The sequence below is a fragment of the Andrena cerasifolii genome, chromosome 2 (assembly GCF_050908995.1).
Source record: "Andrena cerasifolii isolate SP2316 chromosome 2, iyAndCera1_principal, whole genome shotgun sequence".
NCBI lineage: Eukaryota > Metazoa > Arthropoda > Insecta > Hymenoptera > Andrenidae > Andrena > Andrena cerasifolii.
In genome coordinates, this window is record NC_135119.1 from 19,075,806 (window position 1) to 19,098,736 (window position 22,931).

The following is a 22,931-nucleotide window of genomic DNA, read 5'->3' on the forward strand; positions in this document are numbered from 1 at the left end:
ATATGTGCAACGGGTTAAATGGTATCTTAAGATTACACGATATAAAAATCAGAGACACGTACTGCAAGCGTGATGGCGTTTATTATCAATAAACAACTTATTTAACAGGACCTTGATGTACACGAGAGAGAAGTATTCAAGTTATTTACTTATGCTTCCTTTTTAGTATGCACGTAATTATGTATGTAATACGTTTATTTTACGACTTAAAATTTCAGTTAAGTTAGGAATGGACCTTTGAAAGTCCTTTAGTTTAATCTTAGCGTAATATGCACGCGCATGTGCGTGCGTGCCTTGCAATATCAAATTGTACAAATATCTGTCAATACACGTATGTAAACATTTATGAAAAAGTATAAAACGAATTGATCTGTCGGCAAGACGAAGCACGTTAGAATACATGAAACGGAATATGCTTGTTATAAGCTTTTTCTGTGGCTCGCTAACATTACGGTAGATGTTAATGGAACATTGGGGAAACTTAACGAAACGCAGGGGAACAGGCAAACAGAAATATGAGATTAACAGGGGCGGTTCACGCAGCAGGGGCAAAGTCGAGGAGAAAGAGAAGTTGGAGATTGAGTAAATCACTTTGTGAAATATAAACTAAACATAAGCTACGCGACAAAGCTGTGTCGTTCTCTCTGAATGTGTGAAAAGGTTTACGCAACTCTAATGTGAACTGTTACAAACGTGTGTCATAGAATACTCTCTTAAAGCATAATGTCCTGTCAAAGAAACCAACGATATAACAGTAAGAAACAATGGAATATACTATTAATGTAATTCTCGGTACCATTGATCCATAAGCGTCTATGGAGGATTAAAAGAGCAGTTCAACAAATCCAAGCATTTCAAAGTTGTAAAGATTCGATCACGTACCAAAACTAACTCTTTATCACCGTCGTATCATTTTTTTTTTTGGTCCATTCCTATCTTCTTAAATATTTTAGATAGAGCTTGCACACGTCAATCGCTAATGCGTAGAAGCATTAGAGATTTATCTGAAGGTCCGTCCTCGTACATGTAACTCGAATGCACCTGGAAGGACGAAAACGTTCATGCTTCAGCGAGTCCAGACCTTTCTTTCCCCCGACATCATTACACTTTACAGCAAACAATGGTGGCGCTCTTAAACATGTATAAAGCGTGTTTCAGAGCTATAGGTACTAACCATTTCGTCGAGTTCAACACGTCCGTCGCCAGGCCGGTTACCAGTGACCGGGCCCGTTACGACTTTAAATAAAATGAACTTGTAACAAACTATCACTTACATTTACAAGGTTACAGACAAAATTTAAATACGCTAATATAGTATCCCTAAATATGTTTAAGCAACGAGAATGGCCTACGACGGAGTTGGGACGATCAAATGCATCGCTTCCTGGCAGCGAGCGCGTTAATTAACAGAAACAACCATCTCATACATCCCCATGCAACGAACAAATTGCTAATCACGTTTTCTATCATCGATCTCGCTTCGTCTCCTCGATCACACCGAACTCTTCGCTAGCATCCAAGTGAAAACGGCCACCGACCGAGCAAAAGCTCGTGCAGTGCAACCGAGAATGTCTCATGTAAGAAGCCTACGGACCCAGCAGCGATTTCTCTCGATGCAAGCTCAATGCAAACATACGTTCAACCTGTTCGGTAAATGTTTCTACTTTTGTCCTGTGTGTGTGTGTGTGTGTGTGTGTGTGCTCAAGTATTTCGTAGTTCTTCAGTAGACAAGTATGAAGTAGGAGGCTGGGCACCGCCCACCGAGTTTATCACAGTCGTCTGGTGCCGCAGCACATACGTATACGTGGTTCAGCCTTACAACCTACCTCTTAATCCTATCGTTACTTTATCATTATACTTAATCACGTGTACAGTATAGTCCCGTACTAGGTGATTCGCGATACGAGCCGACGATTCTTAGGTCTACCTTCTCCTCGTTAATGGAAAGTGCGCGTTATTGCTGGTATTTGTGAACAGCGAGCTAATTCATCAGCGCGAACCGATCGGTCACTTACTTTCGGCGGTCTACTTGAGGGCGGAAGCGACGTGGGAGCCTGATCTTTCACTTTATCATTTCAATACACGATCAAAGTCGATGCTTCCCGTTCCTTTCGTCGATTCCGCCCGCTTTCGTCCACAGATCGCCCCGACTTATTCTCACTTACGACACTACACCGTATATGGAGCTATACTGTAAAATAGCTGTCTTCAACTGACGACATCCGTTTTACTCAAGCCTCGATCGACTCGTCCCCTTCCGTCTGGAGCTTCCTCGCGGCTCCTGGCAGCCGCGACAGGATCGGCCGGCAACTGTTTGCAATCGGTTCGCCTCGAATGCTCAGAGAAAAGCTTTGTGAGCCACTAATGGAAGCACTCTGCGCCAGTCGGCTATGTACATCGATACCGGAAGAATGTAAAACGATACCAGTGTGAAATGATTGATCTGATCGACGGCTTTCACTTTCTTCTCTGCGCGAGACACGTGCTCCTTTGAGCGCATCGAGGACGAGCTTCGGTACTCCTTCTACCGCTGCGCATTCACTTCGTGCGGCGCTCCTCTACTTGGCGAGACGCTGGCTGTCCTCGATGCGTTGAAATCAATGGACTAGCGTAGACCTATTTAGCAATACAGTTGCGAAGTATAAGTTTCTTTGTAACTTCATTGAGACCGTACAGGGAAATCGGAATCTCATTAGCAGACATCTCTAGCTACGCTTTCTACTGTATTATGGGCTAACGAAGGACCAGCAAACACGTCAAAGTAATCGTCCGGTGATAAATAAATTGTAGAAGCTATTAATGCTTCAGGAAATACAGGGCGACCATCGTGGTCAGATAGGAACAAGAAGCCTGATCAGCGAAGCTGTTACATTTTCTTTAATCAACGATCCGGGATAACACTTGTCCCTTTAGAGTCAGATTTCCAAGACAGTCAAATGGTCTGAGGATAGTTTCAATGGCTCGAAATGCCATGGACGGAACCACTTGGAAGTAACTGAAGGACAGCCGGATGCAAGTGCGCAGGAAGAAGATTGTACAGGGTTGGTTAAACTGTAATTCATGGGACAGTCTACGAGATTTGATTCCTTGTTGGACAAAGAAAATAAGTCGAGAGCATGGAACAGAGGTTTCTTGAAAACGAAGCCTTGCATGAAGAAGGACGTTGCGGTTTTTACGTATTTCTCTTTTATAAGTAATCAAGTGCTACTCGCTTGTGCCACACAGCACTCGTGCCCCACTCTGTATGTACATAGATAACGAAGAGGCTTTAAAACGATACCGATATCGAATCCCAGAGTATATTTCCACACCGTTCGAAAAGTACGCGGGTCGCTAAGTATTCAGCACTCGCGATCTGGAGGACACCTCTATTAAAACGCAACGATCATATGCAGACAGCGAATGTATGAACACTTAATCCTAAGATGGCATGTGCTTGTCGTCGAGCCTTAGACGCACCTTCTCTCCACCCTTCTCTCTTTCGCGCCTCTACTTTGTTTCTCTTCTGCTTGCAGTTACAAGAAAGGTATCGTTAATCTCCATCCTCGGATAATCACTAATATGTCTCCCTTTATTACTAACAGTTCTGTGAATTGTATGTACAGCAGTACCACAACCTCGTTAAACTGCGGTACACGCGTTTAAAGACGACACTTAGAGTTTAAAAATATAATCATCATATATTTAAAGTAGTATTATATTATCATTGTTGTTGTTATTATTAATCGTAATAGTATTATTATTATTAATATTATTATTATTGTTATTATTATCTTGGAGGGATAGCCACTTTGCTATGTCACGACACTGCAGAGCTGAACAAAGACTAAAACGCGGAAGTTACCACGCTCTTTAATGGCACGAAGAATACAAGATCGAGATTGCTATATTATCTATTGACCGATCAATCATCTGTTGTACGAACTTGAGAATTTATCTTGAACCATTTTTCCTATCGACAATTTTAACGAGATCTCTTTCCCTGCGTTGCGTTGACCGATCGCAAGACATATCTCATCTAACATTAAGTGTAGTAACAATATCCGTCGTATCTTAGTTTACGTAGGAAGGGTTGATTACGTCCTCTCATTCGTGTCGTTACAAGATTCCTACACTATACACATAGTCTCATTTGGACGATTTCAAACGGCTCTATAGATGTGTTAAGAATTCTCACAGAAATGTCTATGCCTGTTAGGTGAGCTCGATCGAATGAAAATTCCGAAATATCGTGAGGTCTTTCGTTCGAAAGCCGTTCTTCTATTCACTTTCATCTTCTGTGTATGGAACTCCGAGAATAAACATCTTGTAATTGCAGTATATATATCTACCCCGAAAAATGCCAGATCTATCGATACTGTGTCCTCTTTGTTTACTGCAATTTATACGACTCAGAAAGTATTGTTAAATGCTGGAGAAATTTACTTTGCTGGAAACGAAGTTTCATAAAAAACTATGCAAACGACCCCGGATTTGCGTTAGTCTCTTAGCTATAACTTGCTAGCGGCACCATCAAATCAGTAGCATGTTCTTTTATAATTACATCGTATCATAGAAGAATGTACACGTTGTTTCCATAAAGATTTTGCGCACGAATAGTTGCGTGCCTTGCTGTCTCAAAAATAATCTGCTTCTATAAATTGGTTGTCAGTATTGGAACTATGTTGCGATCAATCGAATGATTCCGTATAGTATTCTGTTACTTGATGTAGATTTAAAGAGTGAAAGGACACGGGCGATGACCCGTTGCGAGAGAAAACGAGATCTTCGAAAATACTGTACGCTACTGTAGCGTCTCCGTTATTCCGAGCAGAAAGGCGAGAAGGGAAAGAGCCGCAAGAAACGAGAAACTATACAAATGTGGACTGTAAATTGCGAAAACTGGGGGAGAGATAACAATTTCGAGGGAAGCTCCAGTTTTGCCAGAGGAATTTCGCTTCGACTTAACGGCTCGCAGTCTCGCCGCGTGTTCGGATGATTGCTCTTGCGGAGAACAGGGAACACGTACCAACCGAATTACCATTTGTTCAATAACTGTTCAAACATTCTTGGACCACGATAAGCGGATAACAATTGAAGACGCTTAAGAATCTGTAAAGGTGCTCCCGTGGATGGTGAATGGATCCGATAAGAGAGCGTGATAACCTCGACCGATATACCCTTGATTTCTCGCGAGAATAATTACGTATTTGACAGTTAAAGCGAAATCTATTCTCGAATACCTTAATACTGTAATGAGCAACTGGATTTGAAGGTACCGTAAAGAGGTTGACGTTTCGGTGATCGACAGAGGTCAGTGAAGATCATCTTCGTCGCTATCGTTACCGTCTTTCGATCTATCGGCACCCCCCTCACCGTCGCTGGAGCCTGAATCGCTCCCGGAGTCTTCGGATTGCCAGCCGCCGGCTTGTTGCTGCTGAACGTGCTGCTGTTGGACCACGTGCTTCGACACTTTGTGACGTTTCCCTGCCCGCTGCACCGGATCTGCCCCGGCGCCGTCGAGCATCGGCTGGAGGATTCGTCGGCGAGCGTTGATGAACCAGTTATTAACTTGCAGCAACGTCAAGTTCGTTTGGCCCGCGATCTGACGTTTCTCGTCCTCCGTAGGATAAGGATGCTGCGGAACGTAGCAAACACAGAACTCGTCAATCAGTCGTACGAAGCAGTCTCTCGGCTTCAAGGTGAATAAAGAATCATACTTACAACTAAATGTTCAAAGAGCCAGGTTCGCATAATGCTCGTAGCCTGTTTAGGTAGGACACCCCGCTTTTGTCTTCCCTTCTTAATGCTACTATGACTACCTCCGTGACCACTACTGTGATTTGAAGCAGCAGTGCCAGTGCCACATCCCTCGTCTTCATCTTCGCTGGGTGCAGGGGAAGGAGAGCCCGCCACAGTGATATCTGAGCACAACAAGTATGTATTCGCTGTGGCAAACGTGTGACGGCGTAATACAGTCTCACTATTCGGTACTCTTAATATCCTTTGTTTATCTTTTGTAAGTGTGCAACTTTTTCTAACCAAAACACTTTTCGTCACTAGCGTCTCCGACATCGACATGCTCGCGCTCCTGCAATGCTAGAAGGCCCCAATAGCCAGCCTCTTCTAAATATATTCTGTCGCCAATATTCACATAGTCCGTATCATCTACAAACGGAAGTTGACAACGCCTACGTTTAGATCAACGTCCAATCTCTCCCTTCTAAATTCAATTGTCTGCTACGTCAAGCATAAGACTACTTGTACCTCTGATTCTTTGATACTTCCCGCGCTTAACCCTCCATTGGTAAGTTGGGTGCAGTGGATAAATTATCATCCATCCACTGATTTTAATCTGACCCTATCAATGGAGAATTAAGCGGGACACTGCGCGGAACTTAAAAAGTGAGACAGAGAAAGCAATAATCTGTTTAGGGTGCAATCGCTTCTATTTGCTAAGAGACTGAAAGAGATATCCAGTGAGTAGTAACGAATTCAGACGAACGGTGGGGATTGGCGCGTACCTTGACCAAGATACATGTCGTTGACTGGTGCACAGGGATGCGCCCCGATCTGGGAAAGGGGCGTGCTCCCATGCACCGTGGAAGGTGACAGAGGATCGTCATGGTCCTGGCTGGAGGATCTGTTCGAGCGTTGAGCAGTGGATGATGATCGCACCGATGGCGGCCTGTCGTTACCGGTCTCTTCTTGCGTGGCCGTCTGACTCGCGCCACCGTTCTCCGACAGGGTGTCGCCTCTGCTCACTCTGAATCCGTTAGCTCCCGACTCAACATCATTGCCTGTAGAAGACAGCACCTGGGAAATATATGTCGCAACTAGCCGTCAGAGAGCAGGGGTGGGGGTTCTATAATATTTCGAGCGACGCGCAATTATCGCTCGTCTTTTTTAAAACCATTAGCTCGAACGACTGATCCTCCTAACGTACGGGATATTTTCAATGGAGCTCGCGCGACATGGTTGCCAAGTAAAACATAACATGACTTCCCCTCGCGCTGTTAGTTTTCGAGGCATTGAGGAGGCCCTTAACCGACTCTTACTCAAGTATCGCCTTTTAAGTAATGCACCCCTCTTCCTTGATAAGAAATGAGTGACTGCCGAAGCTTCTACTGATTATTTATTATATTAGAGCTACATTCTTCGCAAGCAACGATGTTGTTAAAGAGTTAGAGGACGGTTAAGAGAACTTAGCGGTGTTGTCCAAGTTGATGGAACGTACTCGCGGCTCTTGCGCATCGCTAACGTTGGGATATCTACGTAGGTGAAGGGGGAGCAGGCCAGGGAGCTTTAAGAATCGTCAAAGAAAACATATCTAACCTGCAAGGGACTGCTGCCGTTGCTGCCACTCGATGGGCCCATGTCGTGCCCATGGTGACTGTAATCGCTGCGTAGCAGATTCTCGCTCTGCATCTTGCCCTTCAGGCACGTGATGTACCTGTTGCAGAAGTCCTTGCACAGCTCCTGAACCTTTTCCAGCTCGAGCAGGTGAATCCGCAGCACCTGTATCGCCTTGATCATCTACGGTTGGCAAGGCGCAAAACAACGTCGGCATATCATCGATTTTCTTTTCATGTCGCGCTTCGATACGCCGCTTATCATTGTTTTTGTTTTCTTAATCGAACGAACATGGTACCCGTTCGTGGACGCGCCGGGGGCGAGAGTGGTGGCAGTGAAATCTACACCGTTTCGAGAGATTTACGCAAGTAGGACTCAAATTTCTAACACCGATTCTTTTCGAGATTTATATTACACTCGTTCCTCGAAATTTTTCGCATTAAAATGGCATTAGAATTCTACGGACAGATATTATAATCACAGACAACTGAGGATATTTGAAGATCACGCTTTTTTTTATTGCTTCCACTTAATATTAACGAGAACGAAACTTAAGGGGACTACTTTTAGGGCCTTAGGCAGTCAATTTACTAATTTTTTGCTATTCCGATCAATTATATATATATTTTTTTTCAAAACAACGAAACACGTCACTTAGCAAACTAATCCTTCTGGCTTCTCAAAAAATCTCATGTCGTTTGGACGAATTTTAAAAAAGTTATGCGATTTTAAAAGTTATAAGCTTTCTTTCATCCGCCACTGTATGTGGACAAAAAAAATATTTTTTTACTCTGCGTGATAGTAATAAACATTGTGTAAAAGGAAAAGTCTGTGCTCGCATTCATCTCCTCGCAATTAATTCGTAAAGAATACTTAATTTTCGAGCGATTTTACGGCCTAGTCCCCTTAAGGGGGGTTTGCGCCTTGTTGGGCCGAAAAATATCTAATTCTTCGTGAATTTTTTCTAGAAAAACGTTTCGACAAATTAATTTGAGGTTTGTCGGGCTGTTGTATTGTATCCTGAACCATTGTTCTGAATTTTTGTGTGACAGTGAAAAAGAAACATGGCAGGTACAAAAATAGCGTTGAAAAATAATCGGGTAGTCCTGGCATCAAAAAGTACTGTAAGGTTTATCGAAAACACAAAAAAGAAAAGAGATTCTTAAGAGATTCTTAAAATGGCAGGCTTTTGAAGAAGGCGAAGCGTCCTGATTTGAGTCTATTTTGTTTTGCCGCAAAATCGGGAAGACTTCTTTAAATAAAAAAGGAACGGTAACAAATACGACAATAAATCTACTACCACCGATAGCCACATTCATATAGATTAAGAATCTCCTTTCTTTTTTGTGTTTCGGATGAACCTTACAGTACTTTTCGTCAACGCCAGGACCGCCCGATTATTTTTCAACGCTCTTTTTGTATCTGCCATGTTTCTTTTTTCACTGTCACACAAAAATTCAGAACAATAGTTCGAGACACAATAAAACAGCCTGCCAAATCTCAAATTAATTTGTCGAACCGTTTTTGTACAAAAAATTCAGAAAGAATTACCTATTTTTCAGCCCAAGGCGCAAAAAGCCCGCCTTAAAACCGCACGGAGCCCTAATTTTTTTAAACGCCCAGAGCTCGCCTGTTAAGAGTACTCACCAAACCGTCAATTTCGGGGTCATTGATCAGAAATGGCTTTCGGTCTCTTTCTTGGTGTTGGACGAAGGCCTGTATGTCCATGTTGAAGCTTTCGGACGTCGAGTTGTCCGAGCTCTGCGTGGCTTGCTCGCATCTTTCGAATAGTAACGCGAGCAGCGGGAAGAGGGGATGCTTGTAGACAGCCCTCTTGTCTGCCTCGAACTGAGCCTGATCCTGGTGGGTCGTGTAATCGGCAACCCCGCTTGCAGGGTCCTGATCGTAACCAGGGGTCACCATCGCTAGCGCCACGGCGGTGCTACCCTCTTGCATTCTACGACAATACAATCGCACCGGCGTCAGCTCTATTCTTACTCAACTTCTTCGAAACCCCACGGCCCCAATTCTCGCCACCGATTACAGATTTAATAGTTTAAAGCTAGATCCACCTAGGGGAAGCTTCGTAATCCCATCAGCATTGCAACTAGCTTCACCAAGAAGTCCGAGTAGATACACGAAACTTATCCTCGGTTTATCTTCAGCTTAACGAAGTAGCCCCAACGTTGATCGAACGTGGAACACCTTCCCCCGAAGGACGTAGCTCGCATCCTACATCCTTTCAAAAATATGTTTACGATGCGAGTCGATAAATAAAGATTCACTTTACTGTTTCGAGTAGAGCTCGAATATTCTACCGTTAACCAAAGCATTTACCTATCATTCCTGGCTGGCACCTTCCATCGTTGCCCAGGTCCTCCGGGGCCTCGGATGTAACGACCTTCGATCTACGCTTCTCACGTTATTCACAGGGTCCTACTGAAAGCAAACAGAAAACAAGAATGTTAGCAAGTTACGCGTGATTATTTACGCAATGATTCACAGGCGCACGGAATGAATTCGGGTTTAAAGAACGAAAATGTTATGCGTCTGATGACACATTCTCACGTATTTCGAGCAGAAGCGAGGAACTGAAATGAGACAAAAAGAAAGGGACGCCGGGGGTTGGGGGGCGAGAGAGAATCGTCGTGGCACGAGGAACCAAACGATGCGCGGCGCTGCATTTAAATGTCATCGTTAGACGGTCTCAACACCATCAGCACTGTGTTGCTGGCACCAGTTCTGCTTCCCATTCCGAACGTTCCTTTTGAATTTTCCCCAATCCCCATACACGTCCCCCTGGTATGAATAAATAAAGTACTGCGGCACTGCTAGTGACGGCAAGACGGCCGCGTCTCCGAAAACCGCAGTGGCTACCGAAAACCCGGGGGGGGAATCCAATTTCACTCCGCCTGCTTGCAACGGATTATAATTGAGTAATCTACCGCGATACGAACGAGCTTTGTACGTCGAACGTATGATACGTTTCGTCGCATATCCACGCGAATTTGCGGCTGGATATTAATTCGATACCGGGGGGGGAAACGAAAACAAGTAACAGGGTAGGGCGAGCTTTCTCTTGAAAGCATTAAAAGCGCCGTTGTTCCCCAGGCGTTTTATCAAAACTTCTCGTTCTTTCTGGCGCGGTTGAATGGATCGGTAGAGGGAGAGGTAGGACGCAGGGAAGAAGAGCAGAAGCGTCGCGCGAACGCCGCGAGGTGGCCGAGAGAGAAGGTGGTGGCGCCCGAACGGGCGGAGAGGCGACGGCGGGCAGAGTACCCATTACTTGCAAGCGGCGCGCTTCAACTGTGCCCGCGTCTTTCCGTTAAACCCGATATTTATTGTGGCCCGGTCGTCTCTCGCCGCTTTCATTTAAAAATATTATCGCTGACGGTGAACGGTCAGCGCGTCCCGCTCGTTTCCGCAGCTGCGCCCCCTCTTCGTCCAACTTCGACGACGACCTCTCCGCCGTCTTCATTTTTCGGCCGCTTTTCAATGCTCCCTCGCGTCCTTCCTTCCATCCCATTCACACGAATAAGAAAGCTTGAAACGCGTCGAACGAATCTTAACGTATCGCCACCCGATCGCAAAGGACCTTGGGCATTGTGTACCTCGCTCGAAAGCCGTACCCTATACCCTCGTTAAAAGTGGATTATCTTCGCAATGTCTCTGTCCAAACATTCACGCGCTGATTGGTAAACAAGCTCTGTTTACAAGTTCGAACGCTAACGTTTTCTCTTTTATGTACTCTTCGCTGCTTCGCGTGATTAATGTTTTGTTGACGTTTCAAGTTACACGCCGGTCTCGGCTCCGCGAGAAACATAAATACCAATGTATCGTTTTAATTCACACTGTACGTAACTTCTGTTTTCTTCGGGCGCTTTGCCGCGAGGAGGAGCCTCAGATGTATTTAATGAAAATCAGGAAACGTTGCGTGTCGTTCGTTTTCTGGTGTTCCCAGTATTAACAACCTCGTGCGCTTCCAAGCGTGAATATTATCGCTCGCCAAGGTTTAACCGTCGGAGATTTAGCAATCTCTTCCCCCTGTTTACTTCTTCTCGCAGGTATAATCTTAATACGGGCAACGGGCCTTAGCTTCTTCCTTTGCTGCACACTTCGTTTCCTTGCGAGCTGTAGGTTTTTATGGGACTTCGATCATCTCGAGTTCTCGAACAATGCTTGCCGATCGGTAAAGCAGATCGCCGGCAATGCCTGGATACATCGTTACACAAACGGACGACTGTGTTAGAAATCTTCGACGCGCGACGTAAATACCACACCGGCGTTCATTCGTCGAATATCATTAGCGTATATTCGCCGATACGAAAGTTATGCAGAAACTTATTCCTTCGTGGCTTTACCCGTCTGTTCCTTTTCCAGTCCCGCGCGTTATCACTCGTTTACGAGTCTCTTCCCACGGCTACGACAATCTTTATTAAAAGTTTTCCCCGGCGCAGCCACCGGCGAGGGAAGTTTCGCTTCTTGTTGCTCTCTACTCCCATCTTCCGCATTGCTGATTCGCACGCGAGGGGGGACGAGAAGCCTGCCGTCGTCGCTCTAGCGCTTCGAACGACGCATTATATCGCTTTCGAATTCTTCGGGTGCTCGATGGCATTTGGACGCAGCTGTCGCCGGACAGGAGGCGCGCGACGCGTACGCTCTAACGAGCCGACGAGAGAAGCCAGCCGAAGAAAAATAGTCCGAGCCGCCGCGATCCCGTAACGTCCATCGAAATATCGTAACCGACGGAATGCTCTCGATGTGTTGCCTTGCCTGGTTTCGCGGCGTCACGCTGCGCACACATTACGACGCGGAATTTTTGTTTTACGACGCCGCATACCTCGGGAATGCTTTTTTATCTCTATCTAACCGAGCCAATTAACGGGGCCGAATGGTTTTATTCCGTGCAACGAATCGAGGCCCAATAATAGCATTCCCTAATTAAAGAAAGAAGAAATGTTTCGACGTATTATCGCGGAGAAATGGTATCTCGAATACGGTGGAACCGGCACGCACGTGTAACCGCAGGTAGAGTGAACAGGTAGAGGGAGGAATAGGTGCGAATGATAAATGGGGATCTGTTTCGCACGCGGGGCGGGGGGGGGGGAGGGGGGGGAAGGGGGACGGAAAATAAGACGAACGGAGATTCGCAAACGCCGAGCCCACGTGTCGCGTACAATCGAAAACTCGACGGTTATTAATTCGAACGAAACCGATTGGCGGAAGCTGCGCAATGGCGTAACGTGCACTTTGCTCGCGCGATTTACTGCATCACGCGCTTAACGTGTCGATTCCTTGTAACGAGCGGATAATTACCGTGCAACCGTACCGAACGTGCAATTAGACGTAATAAAAGATTTAAAAAACACTAACAACTTAAATGCTACGAAACCTACCATGCAGATTTTTTCCCGAGCGCGCAACGTTTACGTTTTTATTAACGCGTCGTTATAGGAAACGAGAAGTTAAGTACGCCTTACATTATATTTCTATCTAACCTTTTATTCCGAAGCATCGGATTCACGATGAATACCCGACGTCTCGAGTTTTCAACGAGAGAGAGAGAGAAAAAAAAAGCTTCTGTAATTACTAAAGCACATAACGAGTTAAGTACAGAAATATATCCCGATGCATTCTCGTGCCTGTAACGTTAAGTAACAGCGGCGGAGCAATGAAGCATGTTTTTACGAGCGCAAGTAAAAGATGAAACAAATCCTTAACCCTTTTAAGTGCCAAGGCGGTAGCGGGCAGTTAAGACCTGGGGAACGTTTTCAGACGTGAGGAAGTACTCAAAATGTAATAAAATACGTATCCAGTGGACAAACATTTCTCCCCCCCCCCCCCCTATCCACATCTTCAGATTCACTAGTTTCACCACTCTTTACCAACAGTTTCACTAAACATTAACTTAGCCTTAAAGCTACAATCCCCTTAAAGAGCATTAGTTCCGAAGAAATATCCCTAACAGGTACACGCCGAAAGCGACCGCGGAGTCCATCTTCATTGTCAATGAGAAAAATCACTCCCGCTCCAGCGCGAAACCACGCTCCTCTGTCTAATAGCTCGACATCTCGAAAATTACGCCACGAACTACGTCCGTTTCGAATCGACAGAGCAGTAATCACTTTCTAATAACCTCGTGTACCGTGCCACACGTCCGTCCGCTCGTTCACGCGTATATATCGTGTCTGCCCGTTTCTATGTAGACGTCAGAGCCGTGGCCAAAGTGGGTATCGGCGAGGGCGACAATTTCGCCGCAAGAAAACGCGTTTCAAAAGCGGCCGCATACCGGCCTGGCACCGAAAGAGTTAATTACGACAAAGATGGTATCCCCGGTGGGCGAGCAGACTTGTTTACTACCTGTCAGTCATCGGCGGTATTAAGCCGGCGTCGTGTCGGGAGCAACAAACCGACGGCGAAAAGTGGACGAAAGCGATTTAGAGGAGAGCACACGTTTGGATGATCGGTAGGCGTTAATGCGGCAGGCAGAGGCTGTTTTTCTCTCTCCGTTTCATCGCCGGCCTGACACACTAGAAATAGTCGAGCTGTCAGTCAAACGTTCGATAACCAATGGTCGACGATCCCTACTACTACGGCACGCCGGGGGAAGAATCATTTTCATGCGAAGAGGGCGTAGCAAAAACTACAAGAGGCCACCGCTGTCGGCGGCGCCGATGCCCGACTGCTGCGCAACTGTCTACCTATAGGGTGCTCGATAAAATTTCTGCGGGAAATTCGACTTCGTTTTCGCCGCTTCTTTCCGGTCCACGTACCGCGCCGCGCAGCGCGGCCACTCTCTGCGGCGGCAATATTCGAACCGTCCCCTCCGCGCGTCGTCTACGGCGGACGCGACCTGACGCAGCGTTCGGGATTAATCGGAGGATGTGCTTCCGAGTGCTTCTTACGGGGAATTCTTTGGGAAGAGATTTGTAAAACGGGGCGACGTTGGACGTTGCACGTGGCGTGCGCATGCGCGCCGCGGAATGCGAGCAACGTAGATAGAGACACAGAGACTCAGTTTTGTGCAGGTCTTTCTTTTTTAGAATACGCGAGCATGGTGAATTAAAGGATTCTGGTATCGTCGATGAATTATACCGACCGAGTGAAAACGACTCGTGGGTTTAAAATGCTGATTCGATTTAATGCAAATTTCAGTTGACGCCAGAAAGTAGTTTGCATAAATCTTGCGGGTTTGTATGGTCGTCATTTTTTTATTTTTATTTATGGATATTCATACATTCATCGGGATGGAGTGGGAATAATCGTTGCATGGATTTTTCAAATTTGGAAACGTAATTCATACGAGTTAGTTTGTTGCTTCGAATTTATATGTGACATTCATGCGCGTTATAATGTAACGGCGATATTTCATCGCGGTATCCTTGCCAGTCCTTTTTTCCCGCAACAAATTCTCTGAACAATTTCAACCGGTTCTCCTGACACGATGTAAACACCGACCAGCTCGTTGCAAGGTGGATACTCTAGCGCTGGGGATTCAATGGTTTCTGAATTTTCATGGCGGAATCTGTATTACGTATTATTCCCTGTGTATTAAGAAATGTAATATTACTGGAATCAGGGCATTTTGGATTTAAATGGGCTCGCTATTTTTTAAACTATTGAAAATGTTAAAGAGAGCATGCAATCGTGCGTCATTAACTACGGATATGATAATCGAAAGGCATTAAAGTATAATTCAAGTATAATAAAGAGCGGCGAAAGAAATATATGGCGGTGTAAATAAGAAATCAGTAGTATTGGCGAACTCTGAGTCTTGTTGAGAATGCATTAATGAGAAATCGTTTTAACATCAGCGATATATCGTTACGGTCCGCATTATCTGCCTGCAGAATCGCGCGTTACGATACGTTATTCTCTTTACACGCGTGCACTGAAATAATTTACGAATATTTTACATCGAACGAAATAGTGTGCGAGGGAATGCAATAATTATACACGCAAGAGGTGTGAATTAAATTACGTACAAGCGCACTTTTGTTCGCGGCGCATATTTCTCCGCTGACAAGTCGAATTCCATAGCGATTATTTTAACATTTCCCGCTTGTAAATATGAAATCTAATTTCACGGTAATTTCGTAACACGTTGGAATGTTAATTTACTTTACCACGCTAAAAAGACGCGTACGCGTTACGATGTACATCCTATCAGATTCTTCCGCGATAAAAATAAAAGCAATCCTCCGTGCCAAGAAACAGTATCATTCGCACAACATAAAACTGTCCTGTTCAATTTGAAAAGGGAAAAAGAGTTGGACGAGTCTTTAAACTGCGACAGGGCAACGGAGACAACAGGGCGACACCGTTGCACATTGGTTATGTTGCTCGGAGGAAAGTGTCCACAAAAAAAACCGTACGAATCGCGTTTAAGTACGTTACGACTGTTAAGAGTCACGTTTACCCCATGAAACCTCTCCTATTCTCCTCAAAAAAATTCCAACCTAATTCACCGAATATAAATTTGAATCCAACTCTAACCGATGCAAGCAGCCGTACACATGGAAAGAGTGACGAGGAAAGGTGATCACCATTATTCAAAAACGCTAAGAAAATCGAGGGGGGAGAAAGGGTACTCCTCGATGCACGACGAAATAAACAAAACAGCACATCGAGGAGAGAGGAAAAAAGCGTGGGACGTTGGAAGCCGTGGAAGTGTGATCGCATGGCACGCGTGATGTCATCTAGAAAAACCTCGCTCTCTGGACGGCCCTTGACAATATCGATCGTATCAATCCGCAATTCTGTCAAGGCAGACCGCGAGAAATGGGCGTTCACTGGGGGCAATGCGCACGAAACAAGTTTTTCGCGTGTATCGGCGCAACCAGGGGCGAGAGAGCAGGCGAACCTAACCTCACAAATTCGCAGGTGCACGGGCCCAGCGGGGGTTAGCCGATCGAATCCGATGCACGAAAACAGCTGTCCCCCGATGGCCACTGCCACGATCCGCCACTAGATTCCCGATCCACTTACCGTGTACCGCGAAGGGGCCGGTCCAGACCGATCTCGCGGCGAGCAAAACAACACCGTCCGCTGGTTTTATTGCACGGGGCAGATATTTCGGTCGGCGTGTGCCCGACTCGTCCGCAGGCTGACGTAGTTCTCGTCCACGTGATAGCCCGGGAGCCAGCGATTAACCATGCACCGACACCGGCCTACCGTTCAACGCGTCGGTCAACACGAGCGCGCCTGTTTACCATTGTTCACGTCGCACGATAAATTAAAGTAATCGGACATTTTTCAACACGCTCCTCCACGGTCCCGTCTACTCCTTCCCCACTGACACGTCTTTTGTGACGTCACCGATTCAATACTTTTCGCGAAGGTTTCTCCTCCGTCGGTACAGCGAGCCGCCGGCAGATGGCGGCACCGGCGCGATCGCCTGCCCACTCGAGCGTCGCGCGGACGGCGCGCGATATTTGAAATCGCCACGCGAAAAAAAAGTCAACCGCGTCGAAACTCGAGCTACGTATACAACTATTCTGGATTAAATGTACCTTCTAAGATACTTTTGAACGAAACGATGGGCGTAGAAATATTTTATTCGGGTTTCGATTTTAGGTAGCCGTAATCGTGTTTCTTCTATTCTTTTCAAAGCGATGATACGTAGTTGTCAGTTGAATGTGTCTTTTGATACTTTTATTCTCAAGGGACAAAGTTGCGCTGTTCGCGGATATTAAGATTATATTTGGAGAGAAAAAAAAACGAATTAGCTCCAAGGGGATTGCCTGTGTAGCTGCTTAGAACCATCAGTAACGGCGACCAACGGTATCTTATCACCGCCTCCTTATCAGGGATGGTCGGCTTGATACGAGAAACCCGATTTCAGTTCGTGACGCGAAGTTCTACGGTCGCTGATCTCGCGTGGAAACATGGACCGCCGACTGTTACTTGTGTGCATTCTCGCTTCCTCGATGGTAAAGTGCGAAGACGCCTCTGAGAATGTCGAAGCTTTGAATAAAAACGCCACGGTCGTTGCAAGCGAACAGGCGAACAGCACAGCCGCGGAGAATAAACACAGGAACGAAACGCAGGAGGCTCCTGCACCGAAACTGCCGAGCTTGTGCACCGTGTGCAACTGTACAGGTACTTTAGAAATATCTGCAATCAATTGTAATCACGAATTAAGAAAAAAAAATGGTGGAAGTCGACGGGAGAGATTTCTATTTAACTTAAATAATCATCTTCGCGAAGCCGCTTGTGCAAGTAATAAACGAAGAGGGAATTATTCTTTTTCTGCTAGGCGATGTTATAAGCTGTGAAGATAGAAACTTGGCCGTTCATTTCGAGGACTATCAATGGCCGAACGTAACGATAAGCGTTGCGTCGTTCAAAGGCAACTCGCTTGCCGCCGTGAAACCCTTCCCTAAAATTGCGATTGAGAAGCTGATTCTGCGAGGGAGTAATATCACGAAAATCGAGAATGCCGCTTTCAAGAAGTTGATCAACCTCACCGAGCTGGATCTCAGTCATAATCAGCTCACTACGGAGAACTTGCAACCCCAGGCGTTCGAGGTAAGATTGCGTAACGATATAACAGAAGTACGCTGACAGGAAACCAAAATGTTCTATCACAGTTTTCATCCATTAGGTCACCTACACGATAATCCGTTTAATCTTCCGTTAGTCACACTCGTTATCTCGGAACTTTAATTCAGGAAGATATTTCCACTCCGCAGAAATTGACAATCGATGCGTCTAGTGTTGTAAACTTTACGTTAGACGCTGCATTAACTGTCGAATTAGAATAATTAGATTCAGATTTTGATTTATTGTATTATTAGTTGCCCTTAAACTTTGCGACCTGCCTTGCAGCTCGCGCCTTTTTGCATTTATTATTTTTTTACACGGTCATTGCACGGTCATTTATAATTATTGCCACATTTAAATTTCTAGTCGAATGGAAGATCGTTTAAATTTCAGGGCAGGTTTTCAGTGGAAGCCTACGAACCACTGAAGAAGCTGGCCATCTTGGACCTGTCTTACAACAGCCTTCATTCGTTGCATCAAGATCTATTCGAGCACATGTCGGCTCTGAAGGTACTGAACCTATCCAGGAACTTGTTCACGCAAATCGACTTCCGCACGTCCCTAGCAATCAGCTCTTTGATAACATTGGAAGAACTGGACCTGAGCTACTGTGGCCTGAAGTCACTGCCGGACACCCAATTTTATAATTCCAGGTAAGTCCTCAAGTTAGGGGATCACCGCGCAATTTAAAGTTTCCTTAAGGGGTGGGTTATACCTAGTCAGGAATTTTTTTTGAAAAAGCGGAAGCATATATTTTTACAGAACTTTTTGCATTTAAAAGAGCAACGTTTAGAGAACGTTGGGTAATTTTTTCGTGGAAAAATATTTACGTTTATAATAAAGTAACAGTCGGCATCCAAGAAGCCTTTTTAAAAATTTGGTCTTGCGGAGAACACTGCCATTCGCAACCTGATTATTTTAAAAATTATTTTTAAAAATTCAAACCGACTTCAAAAACATAAAAATGCACGAAAAAGTAAAAAATAATTTTTTCCCTTACTTAATCTACGATTCTCAATTTTTTTATGTCGGCGCCTTATCATTTTCACTGTGTAAATCTGACGCCGACTTAAGAAAATGGAGAGTCGTAGATTAAATAAGGGGAAAAAATTATATTTTACTTTCCCGTGCATTTTTATGTTTTTTAAGTCGATTTTAATTTTTTAAACATGTTTTTAGATAATCTGGTTCCGAATCACAGTGTTCTCCGCAAAAACAAATTTTTAAAAAGGCTTCTTGGATGTCGCTTGTTATTTTATTATAAACGTAAATATTTTTCCACGAAAAAATTACCAAATGTTCTTTAAACGTTGCTCTTTTAACTGCAAAAAGTTCTGTGAAATTATATGCTTCCGCTTTTTCAAAAAAAATTCACAAACATTCGCCTCCTTTCGGCCGGCTGACTAGGTATAATCCCTTAAAACCTCGACATCGATATCGCTCAGACTTTACACGGGAATTCTGGTATTAGAGTTACGGAGTAGCGGCTATCTACAGATATAATAAGGGAAACTGATTCAATAGACTCGAACGCGCTGATAAGAAGCACAGATATCGCGTTGATCAGAGGCGTGCACGCGGAAGGAAATGTGTGTTGCCAAACTTCGAATGGCAATCGAAATTGAGGGCCTTGCAGCAAGAGGGCTGCAGCTCTATCTTCGCGAACTTCGAGTAAATTAGAGAAAACTGTTTATGAAAAATTACTGCTTTGACTCAGCATTGAGAAGAGTACACTAATTGAAAAATATATATTTTCACAAAATAACTAGTAGTCATTGAGTTGATAAGTTTTTTACTTCTATTTTCGGCGAAGTAATATTCTATAACAAAAATATTAATATTTCTATTTTTATTTATTTGGAAATTTTTTACGTACATTTCACGTTGCAACTCAAAACCGTCAGAAATGGAGCTGCACCCCTCTTGCTGCAAGGTACTCAATTAATCTGGATTCCACGATAATCGAGAATATCTTTTTTCTGGATTTTGCCACAGCAAATGGGCGATACCTATAATGCGCATTTTGATTAAAGTGTTTGTCCGCGGTGTAGGCACCTGAGAAAGTTGGACCTGAGCGGCAACGAGCTCACAGTCCCACCCTCCGCGCTCGGGGAGACGACGCTAGAGAGCCTTTATCTCGACGAAAATCCGATCCAGGTTATCAATCACGTGCACTCCTTCCCGCTTATGCCGAAATTAAAGGAGCTCAGCCTCTGCTGCATGCCGCATCTTACAGTGATCGGGCCGGGCGCTTTCGCCGGCCTGGAGGCACTGGAACACCTACGCGTGCAGAATTGCCCGAAATTGGAGAACGTCGACGAATACGCTCTTGCGTCTCAGGTAAGTTTTGCTATTGAAAATATTAAGACATCAAATTTTCTTTTAAAAAGAATGCAGATTAATTTATACACACAGCAAGGTGTGTACCTTGATTTTTTAAACATCACGTTTCTTTATATGAGCAAAAAAAATCATACAAATGAATAATTGTAAAAGTTATTGCTACCCGGTTTATTTCTACATACTTATCTATATTTCGATTACATTTTCAATTTTTTTTCAGCACGAAAGGATTAAAATTAACTCAAGAGGAACACTTTGTAGTTGCTTTTGAAAAAAAGCGGTGCCCATACGGTGTCCACTGTTGGACGGTTTCTGATCATCTGAAACAAAAATTTCAAAAGGATTCCTTATTTGTATGTCCTTGGCTATAGCCGGTACCAGAACGAAGGAAAGATATTGAAAATTATTTAATTTTTTTCATTCTGACAGCCCCAGAAAGTGGAAAAAATATGTGAAAATCCAAACTCAATCTTCAAAGTGCCGTCATTTTTTAAATTTTCAATATCTTTCTTTCATTCTGGTACCGGCTGTAGCCAAGGACATACAAATAAGGAATCCTTTCGAATTATTTGTTTCAGATGATCAGAAACCGTCCAACAGTGTACACCGAATGGACATCGCTTTTTTTTCAAAAGCAACTACAAAGTGGTCCACTTGAGTTAATTTTAATCCTGTCGTGCTAAAAAAAATTGAAAATGTAATCGAAATACAGATAAGCATGTAGAAATAAGCCGGGTAGCAATAACTTTTACAAGCTCCTCAGAAAAAATTCCGAAAAAACGCAAAGACAATGCTTCGTTACACTGGAAGACCCCCTTACGTAAATATATTAGAACACCGTGATTTTGGGATGGGGGGAATGGAGGGGAGTTGGAGGAATAGTGCAGAGATGTCTACTCGTTTCTTTGTAACGGCGGAGTCATTGTTGGTGTTTTATTCCCGCTCGATTGTGACGCGCGGAGCCAGCGCGAAACGATAAATTGATGGGATTGAATGGAGAGGAGATCGCAAAGGAGTATTGTGTTTGATCGCAGAAGGAGTCTCAGGGGCCCGTGTGGCCGCCGCTGAAGAAGCTGGATTTATCGGATAACGCGCTGCGATATTTGCCCACGCACTTCGTAGCAAGCTGGGACTCGCTCGAAGAATTGAATCTGATGAACAACAAATGGGGCTGCGATTGCAATAATCAATATCTGGTAAGTTCTGGCAATCACGAAATACTATACGAACGGGGGAGAAGGGGCGCGGATGCGGGGGGCGGGTGGGTTGTATTGAACCCGATCGATTCGATTTGCGGGCGACGGCCAATTTGCGAATCCTTCTCTTTCGTCTTTAATTTTCGCCAGCCACGATATTCCATATCGTCCATGTATTTCGCGTGGCCGCGACGCTTTAAACGCCCATTGTTGTGTTAAGAAATTTTAAGAAACTGCAGTAAATTACCAGTCTCGAGGAAATTACCTTTCGCATGATATCATTTCGCGAAATAAAGTATTTTCGCATACTTTATTGTTACTCAAAGGTGTAGAGTAGATTTAAACTTTCCACTGTATTTTAAAGTACCGGGGCAACCCTGTATGGACCCCTTCACGCGATCAGGGTCTTTCACTCAAGGTGGACTATACTAGTCGTGGTGTACGAAAGCATCCACCGTCCCGATCGTTAAAAAGTTTCACCCATATAGTATCACCTCTACCAATTTAAATTGCATTTCGTTGTCCCTAGATTGGCACGTTGCTGCCGCAGCAGGGGAAGAAGTTAATGGGAGACTACGTAAATACACTCACCTGCGCGTCGCCGCCAGAGCACGTGGGGAAGAACTTAACGTCGTTGTCGCATAGGAAGCTCCGCTGCCTGGACGTTTACGGGGCGAAGCCAGAGAAGGACGCGACGATTCTGATCGGCGTGCTGATCGGTTTGCTCCTGGCCATTCCCGTCTGCCTGACGATCTTCGTCCTCTGGCGCCGCGGCTTCTTCTTCTGCGGCTCTCAAGGGCCGGCCAGCTTCTCCCGCGCCTTCTACAAGAGAACCTCCAACGACGACGAGATCTGACGTGCCCGTTACCGTTGATTAAATCTAGTCGATAAAGAAACGAGGAACGAGTTAAACAGGCCGACCGACGCCGTCCCGGCGACGGCGCTTCATGGGAATTACGAAATTACAGCCCTCGCGAGATGCTCGTTAGAGAGGGACCATTATTTTCAGACAGTGCTCGGGGATGATTTGATTACGTAATAGCGGGATTGGAAAGTGCGCTATGAATGCTTAGATCTTAGGTGCTTAGGTGTAGTTATTTATGTTAATGGAGAATCAGGGAAATATTAATATCCGCGACGATAACTCTTTTTCGTATCTGTATGACGTGCTGACATGAGTGGTGTGTACTTTTATAATAAACTTCTACTTTTCTAAGTTTGCCCATTAAACGAGCTCGCAGGCTTCTTCATCCGGGGTGATCCACCCTCCTGCGTTTTTAATCGCGCTCTTCGCCCTGCGATTACGACTTGTACCGCGAGAAAAATAGTATAGTAAATAAAACGTGCCTTGAAACACATCTCTCGTTTTGCGTGCCATTCTTTCAGGATTAAGTACTCGATCAGCCTTGAGGTAGAAGCAGAGATGGGCACAATTTTTATTTAAATAAAATGTCGGATAAAGAATAAAAGTTAAACAAATTATTCGTTTTATGTAGGATAAAGTTGACTCGGGTT

At 44.7% G+C, this 22,931-nt stretch overlaps 2 protein-coding genes across 9 annotated transcripts; one reads left to right on the plus strand and one right to left on the minus strand.

The window, feature by feature from the left end:
* Positions 1-59: 59 nt before the first annotated feature.
* Positions 60-16,648, minus strand: LOC143378591 (homeobox protein PKNOX2). 7 transcript variants are annotated; one of them, XR_013088312.1, is made up of 9 exons: positions 16,321-16,647; positions 9,670-9,768; positions 8,980-9,289; positions 7,315-7,515; positions 6,504-6,795; positions 6,022-6,147; positions 5,704-5,903; positions 2,193-5,617; positions 60-2,160 (listed from the first exon to the last, which is right to left on the minus strand). XR_013088312.1 is itself a non-coding variant. In XM_076830426.1 (9 exons), exons 3-8 carry the CDS (start codon positions 9,286-9,288, stop codon positions 5,294-5,296), a joined length of 1,452 nt encoding a protein of 483 aa, XP_076686541.1. In that variant the 5' UTR covers position 9,289; positions 9,670-9,768; positions 16,321-16,648; the 3' UTR covers positions 60-1,041; positions 5,259-5,293. The 7 variants fall into 7 exon arrangements, 6 of the variants coding, with proteins under 6 accessions (XP_076686541.1, XP_076686540.1, XP_076686537.1 ...); XM_076830426.1 differs by having other exon boundaries at positions 60-1,041; positions 5,259-5,617; positions 16,321-16,648; XM_076830425.1 differs by having other exon boundaries at positions 60-2,616; positions 5,259-5,617; positions 16,321-16,648.
* Positions 16,649-17,154: 506 nt separating this feature from the next.
* On the plus strand, positions 17,155-22,662 carry LOC143378701 (transforming growth factor beta activator LRRC32). Of its 2 annotated transcripts, none has more exons than XM_076830620.1 (6): positions 17,155-17,433; positions 17,591-17,862; positions 18,271-18,530; positions 19,911-20,217; positions 21,255-21,416; positions 21,946-22,662. In XM_076830620.1, exons 1-6 carry the CDS (start codon positions 17,220-17,222, stop codon positions 22,270-22,272), a joined length of 1,542 nt encoding a protein of 513 aa, XP_076686735.1. In that variant the 5' UTR covers positions 17,155-17,219; the 3' UTR covers positions 22,273-22,662. The 2 variants fall into 2 exon arrangements, with proteins under 2 accessions (XP_076686735.1, XP_076686736.1); XM_076830621.1 differs by having other exon boundaries at positions 19,929-20,217.
* The last annotated feature ends 269 nt before the right edge of the window (positions 22,663-22,931 follow it).